Source organism: Scylla paramamosain, chromosome 8 (assembly GCF_035594125.1).
Source record: "Scylla paramamosain isolate STU-SP2022 chromosome 8, ASM3559412v1, whole genome shotgun sequence".
NCBI classification, from domain to species: Eukaryota; Metazoa; Arthropoda; class Malacostraca; order Decapoda; family Portunidae; genus Scylla; species Scylla paramamosain.
Window position 1 is genome coordinate 19,434,540 of NC_087158.1, and position 7,500 is coordinate 19,442,039.

At 46.9% G+C, this 7,500-nt stretch overlaps 1 protein-coding gene across 2 annotated transcripts in view; it reads right to left on the minus strand.

The window, feature by feature from the left end:
* Positions 1-7,500, minus strand: part of LOC135102926 (nephrin-like) — a 174,833-nt gene that overhangs the window by 91,317 nt on the left and 76,016 nt on the right. For both annotated transcript variants that reach the window (XM_064008603.1, XM_064008602.1), the window contains exon 2: positions 3,380-4,714. In XM_064008603.1, coding sequence (XP_063864673.1) covers positions 3,380-3,479 — 100 coding nt within the window. In that variant the 5' untranslated portion in view covers positions 3,480-4,714. The remainder of the gene's footprint in view (positions 1-3,379; positions 4,715-7,500) is intronic.

Below are 7,500 nucleotides of genomic sequence, written 5' to 3' on the forward strand. Positions count from 1 at the left end.
CTCCTGAGAATACAACAACAACAACACGCAAGCTGAATGTGTAGTGAGTGGATTAATTACTTAGACACAATGCGATCGAAAATACACTAAATCACACGCGAGAATTCATATTAATTAGTGTCTGAGGTGCGCCTGCTGCATAAATCAAGGCAAATCCTCAGTGAGTGGCGGAGAACCGATTTCAAGGCAGAATATTGCCGCATGCAACACCAAGCCAAGCAAATTGCCTTCAGTGCTCTCCTCGTGTGCCATTCACTCTTCGCAGATGCAAGTCTCAGCAAAGATTGAATATAAACGTTAATGCAACTGTGAGCGTTAAGGGAAACAATAACTGACCAAAATACCAATAACAAACACGTCTTTATGTTCATATAAATTTGCAGGGTATTAGTCTGAAGCCTAATATTCTTTTATTGAAACCAATTATCTATTTTATTTATATATTACGAGATCCAATGTAATGGCCGTGTCCCTCCAATTATTTGCGCATTTTCAAATACTAAACAAAGGGGGATGTTATGTGTGTTTATTTATTTTTATGGTTAGATCTCTGTTAAAGACTACAGGTGGAAGAATTGGGATGGCTTAGTAAACACACGCGCGTGCACACACACACACACACACATACACACACACACACACACACACACACTCTCTCTCTCTCTCTCTCTCTCTCTCTCTCTCTCTCTCTCTCTCCAATTAAAGAAAATTCTCCATAAAGAAAACATTTTCTCTAATGGTAATAATTTCCTAGGCGTGACCTTTGAATTTTCAAATAAATAACACACGTACTTTACACAGTACACACACACACACACACACACACACACACACACACACACACACACACACACACACACACACACACACACACACACACACACACACAACGCTACATAGAAACAAAAACAAATCGAGAATAAACTAGCAGACCACTGTCAGGCAAAAAAAAAAAAAAGTAAATAAATAAAGGCGAAAATAATATAAAGATAAAAAAATAAAGGAAAGAAAAAAAATATGCAGGGAAACACAACACTTTCAAGGTTACACGCATCACCTTACGCCACGGTGACAGACGAACCATGAGCGCCCCTTAACGAGCCTAACGAGGGATACCAAGGGCCGCCCCAGGACGTTATTAAGCAAAGAAAAGGCCTTTCATTTGCACCTTGCACGAACACACCCAGGCTCTCTCTCTCTCTCTCTCTCTCTCTCTCTCTCTCTCTCTCTCTCTCTCTCTCTCTCTCTCTCTCTCTCTCTCTCTCTCTCTCTCTCTCACTGTAGTACACCACTCATTTCCTGAAACACAAAATGAAAAATAATAATATGCTTGACAGGCAACATATAGTGGTGGTGGTAGTGGTGGTAGTGGTTGTGGTGGTGGTGGTGGTGAGATCGATGGTGGTAGTACATGGTTATATTATGTTCGTCTTACCGGTTTGTTTTATCATCTTGTGTGCGTGTGTGTGTGTGTGTGTGTGTGTGTGTGTGTGTGGTTGGGTGGGTGAGTAGCAGGACAGGCAAAAAGTACCCAAAAATAAAAAGATAAAGTTAATACCACCTTACACATGCACGTGTCAGAATGAACCATAAAAACACAATAATTTCTTCCGGTTCTCATACGTACCCTATCAACGTGTTCCCTCCCTCCCTCCCTCCCTCGCTCCATACGTCCTTCACTCTCTTACTCCTCCCGTGTCCTTCCTTTCTCTCTCTCTCTCTCTCTCTCTCTCTCTCTCTCTCTCTCTCTCTCTCTCTCTCTCTCTCTCTCTCTCTCTCTCCGTCTTGCCGCTCTCTTGTCCCTCACTCCCTCCGTTCCTTCCCTCATTTCTCTGTATCTCTTTCCATATTCATCCCTTAATTTCTCTATGCTCCCACTTCCCTCCCATTCTGTGTTCCTCCTTCCTCCACTCCTTCCTCCCTGTGCCTCCATTTCTCTCTACTTTCCATTTCTCTCCCTTCCTCAGTTCCTCTCACTCCCTCCTCGTAGCTCCATTTCTCTTTACTTCCCATTTCCCCCTTTTCCTCTGCTTCTCCTGTCTCCACTTCTTCCTTGTTTATTCCCTTTCCCTCTCCGCTCCTCAGTCGTTATTTGCTTCCCTCCCGTCTTTACTAACATGGCGCTGAACACTATTCTTTCCCAGCGCGGTGATTACAGGCCACTTAAGTCTTCTTGTACTTACGCAGCGCATAGACGGGGACGTAACAATGATGGACAGCGTCTGTGTTGGGGGACGGTGCGCCTTCCCTGTGTACTCCCTACTTACGTGATGTGGAAATGTAAAAATGTGAAGTAAATACAGAGACCACATACATTTCAGAACGTTTGTGTTTGTTAATGTGTGTGTTTGTGTGTGTGTGTGTGTGTGTGTGTGTGTGTGTGTGTGTGTGTGTGTGTGTGTGTGTGTGTGTGTGTACACGTTTGCCTTTGTGTGGTGGCGTTCCTTGTCTCCCCTCCACCTTGTTACCTTTATCTCTATTCCAGATTCCCATTACGCTCTCTATTTTTCATTATCGCATTTACCTTTGTTATTTTTTGTTAGCTTCTCTTTGTTATATTACTTCTTTGTGTGTGTGTGTGTGTGTGTGTGTTTCTGCGTGGGTTTTTACTTGTTAGTGGTTCGAGAACAAACATTATTTCATCTTTTAACTCTGCTCTTTCTTTTTGTCTCATGTTTCGTTCATCTGCTTTGTTTTGTCTCATGTTTTCTTCATTTCTTGCTCTTTTTGTTTCCTTTATTTCTTTTTCTCAGAATTTCCTCGCTCAGTATTTCCCTCTCTTACCCACCGCCTCTGTTTTCTCCCTTTCTTTCCCACGCCTAAGTCTTTCTCGTTCTTTCGTGACACCAAGAAATATCACAATACAATAACTTTGTTATGCGGCGCCCCTAAACTTCCGCTGCCACTCCGCTGCCTCGCCTCTCCATCTTCACCAGGCTTGTCGAGGTTTTATATATATATACATATATATATATATATATATATATATATATATATATATATATATATATATATATATATATATATATATATATATATATATATATATATATAAATGTGTGTGTGTGTGTGTGTGTGTGTGTGTGTGTGTGTGTGTGTGTGTGTGTGTGTGTGTGTGTGTGTGTGTGTGTGTGTGTGCGCTAGCAACATATGTACATGTGCATGTGCAGGTCGTAGAGTCTCGTGGTCCTTTTTTCCCTTGATGTTAATTAAGTGGGAAGCCATTTGAATAAAGAATACTATCTTACGGCCTTTGTGGAAGTGTTCTCATTTGCATGATTCATGTGGGGGCCTTGTGTAAGGTGTTTACATCAATGTATATTAAGTATATTTACTACTATACTTATTTGAGGAAGAAAAAATCACAGACATAACTTACGCTTGAGCTCGTAAGCCGTGGTGGCGGCGGCGAGGACAGCCAGCAGGCCCACGACGCTCTTCAGGAAACACTTAGGCCGATAGCTGGTCCCCCGTGACATTTTTCGAGCCGAGACTGACGACGCACAGTCTCTTGCTGCGTCTGAATCCTCATCGCAACTCACGGCGCTCGTCTTAAGGGCGTGGCTGCGTGGCGTGGTCCGTGTGGAGGGCTGTGGGGGAGGTGCAGGGGTTTGCGCTCTTGAATTTGGGTGAATGGTCCTTTGGGGATGGTGTGGGAACAAGCAGCGGAGCGGGGATGGAGTCTTGTGACAGTGGCTGTGTGGAATCGAAGACTATTCCGATACTAGTCTGAGTGAAGTCTGACAGGTTGTTCATAGTTCCAGCGGACACATTCGCGCCCTGGACGACGGAAGAGCTGCTGAGAGTGTCAGGGACGAGACACGGTAGTGGTGGGAGTTGAATTCCTGGCAGAGTCAGAGAAGCACCAACAGCGAGCCCCAGTGAGGAGCGAGGCGGCAGCATAGCGGCCGCCCCTTGGCGAACACAAGGGGGAAGGGTATTCGCTCCGTGATGACAACGACAGCACATCACCGACGGAACACAGTGAAGAGGAGGACAAGACGGGTTTCGGCCGCGGGGCCGCAGAGGTCAAGGAAACAGAGAGGGACCAGGGTTGTGAGGGAGGTAACGGTGGTGCAAAATTTACGTCAAAATAAGAATCTTTGGCATCCTCTAGTAATGAAAAAGCTAAAATATAGGTCCAAGTGTCACCATTTTCACATGGAACATTAGTCAAGGCACGGCGCCGGCACGCCTGAGGGTGAAGGGCGGGACAAAGCGAGGCTGCTGCACTGCCCCGGGCTTGCCTGTCCGCCTCGCCATGGCCACACACGTCCAGCAGTGTCTCGCACCCATCGAGGCCTGAAAGCACAGCGCACCAACAACACTGACTCTTTTTAGAAGACCAAAGAGCCCTCGGGCCTTGTCTGAAATATACATTTTTCCACGCTGTGCGACAGCCATCGTCAATACAACAACCATCATCACTACCACCGTCAGCTACTCTCACCCACACCACTTGGGGGTCACACCGTTCGCTACTCTGGTCTTCATCAGTGACTCTGGACACCAAGTCGCCCACATTCATGTTCCACCTCCGTCGCACCGGTATCAGTGCCCACCGCCCACACTGGACATGGCTGGCAAGGTACACCACAGAAGGGACAGGCGAGCTGCAGCGACACACACACACCGTCAGTGGAGGGTGAGGCGTGACTCAGTGTGGGGCGCGCCAGGGCATCGTGGTGGCGTGCTGGACTCCTTGGCGTCAGGTCTGAAATGTGAGAGAGAAAGCGCTGTATTTATGATAACAAAGTTTTCTGTTCACCTGAGAAGGTAAAGGAGCTCAGGGACAGGTAATCAAAAAGACTCGGAAGTGTAACAGGAGTGAGCAAAGCAAAACTGACCTAAATATGGAGTAAATAACTTAATTTAACCTTATTTAAAGAATAAAATAAGGAAGTGTAAAATATGCAGCAATAGAATAAACGCGTCATGCATATTAACAATAAAACCTGCATATTTATATAACCCGCCTGAGAGGAAAACGAAAGGCTCTTATTTTATCCGAGAGGTAATGAGCTGGTCACGTGATTAGATCGACTGATTGGAATAAGAATTAACTATTGATTCACCTTTCCGGCAGCCCGTCAATATAATAATTTGTGCTAATTAATTCCTTCTTCTTAAGATCCGAAGCCGCCATTCTGATTCAAGCAGGACATAAATAAGAGACGTAATGCGATTGCAGTCACATGCAAGGCTTCCCCGAACTATTAATCTGCCACTGGTGACGGCAGACGATAAGCGGCGACGACTTAACCTCGACGCGTCACTAACCCCGCGACGCGAGGCAAGACGCCAGAACACCGCGAAGACCACCAGCGACGACGGCAATAAAAGAAGAAAAAGACAAAATGCAATAAGATCGAGAACAAAATAAAGAAATGGAAGAGAAAAAAATAGGCGTGCAAAATACGACTGTCCTTGATGAATCTGAGAAAATTTAAGAGACGATCCCTTTTACTTTTGCAGAGCCACTGGAAACTGGTGACCTTTTGGGAAGCCACCGCGAGACACTATTGTTTGGCGACCTTAGAGCACGGGAGGGAGATGTGGGAAAGGAATGGCAGAGAGAGAGAGAGAGAGAGAGAGAGAGAGAGAGAGAGAGAGAGAGAGAGAGAGAGAGAGAGAGAGAGAGAGAGAGAGAGAGAGAGAGAGAGAGAGAGAGAGAGAGAGAGAGAGAGAGAGAGAGAGAGAGGGACGTTAGGGGGTGACCTGTGCCAACAAATGCTGCTCTTATGGCCTCATTTGTCACACTCGCCTGCCCATTACTCGGGTTTCGGGTGCACGGCGCGACAAGGGGACAGGAGGCTTAAAACAATGCGCTGCAGCCTTGACTTAACGCGGAGGACGACTTGACTCAACGCAGACCTCACCCGTATAGGAATCGTCTTCAGACGTACCTGGCTGCTGCTACATGGACTTCCAGTTGCCGAGGTAAGCGGGGAACGTTGTTAGACGCGCAGAACGACCCATACAGCTGTCCCTCGCCTCTTCTCCCTAAATACTTGTACGACTTACCGACCCCCGCATTCCAGGGAGGACACTAGCATGAAGGGAAAAATAAAAGTTGGAGGGGAAAAAGTATTTGTTCGTTGCGTGGCCTAACTTTCTTTTCTTCCCAAATTGTTCTTAGTCCCGCGATTGCATTCCTTTCCGGATTTAGAAGCGCGTGGCATTTCTTAGTGTTTTGCACTGTCCACTCTGCTGTCGCCGCTTTCCCGCACCAAACACCGAGACGCGGCCAGAGGACGAGTTAATGTACGTTATTTTGAAGCAAAAAACACGTCCTTGCTGTTGTTAACATAGGGGTGGCGTGTTTTGTAGCTCATGGCAACGAAGATCGCCTCCTCCTCCTCCTCCTCCTCCTCCTCCTCCTCTCGTCTTCCACTTCCTTCTTCTTCAGTTTCCTCTCACCTCACCTGCATTTTTCTTTTCCTTTCCTTCTCCTTTTCTTCTTTGCCTCCTCTTCCCCTTTTTCACTTCCTTCGGTACCAGTAAGGACCAAAGATCTGTTGCTATTTGACCCTGCTTCTCCTCCTCCTCCTCCTCCTCCTCCTCCTCCTCCGCAGCTCGGCGTCTCGCGTGGTGCAAGTTTGCTCCTGGGGTGAACAGCCGGGAAATGAGATGATTCTGTTGTGAAAAAAAAAAGTAAGGAACAGCGTCCTTGAGGCATTGTTACTTCATCTGCTTTATGAGCTTGTCTCTTTCTCCTTGCAGCAACCCGCCGCCTTCACCGCTCCTGCCAGGCTGAAGATCGCTGTGTTTGCTAAAGTGGAGAGTACGTCGGCGGGTGGGAGAGAAGGGGAGGGAAGGAAAGGAAAGTTAGCGTGAAGCCTTCCCCGTGTGTTCCACAGGCAGTAATACCTGACGTACAGTTCCCAGAGTCATCGAAGCGCCGCGCTGATCTGGGTGTCTATTGTATCTCACGACTGGATCGTGTGCACAAAAAATACATAATTCCATTTTAGTGCATAATAAAATGAGGAGGATGGTTATCTGTCACGTGAGAAGGCCGCAGCCCAGCCAACACCAGTCTCGTGCGGGTGCTGGCAAAACCAGACTCGTGAATATTCGGGAAATACTCAGTGTGACCTTCTCGCCTGCATGCACGCCACCACTAGCGGGCGGGGCGTGTTCCTTCCCACTATGATTACCCTGAGCCCTAGAGGAGAGATGGGCCACACCCTCGCCGCGTTATAAATGACTTTCTATTATAGTGAGCAGAGGATATGCAGCGACTTAGAGTTCTCCCCTCAATCGCGGTGCAGAAATAAACTCGGGGATAAAAACACGAATGCAAAGAAAAAATTGAATAGCTGAGGACTGTAAATTCCGGTGATAAGAATCGAAATGTGAAGGAAAGGAAGGAAAGCATGTAATTAACGGGCCGGCGTGGGATCGTTTAAAGGCAGGGTAGTTTTCGGGCGCGGGTGTAAAAGGTCGTCGCCAGCAAATTGTTTCACTGTCACGACACGAAGAAGCGCGGGACCCTAC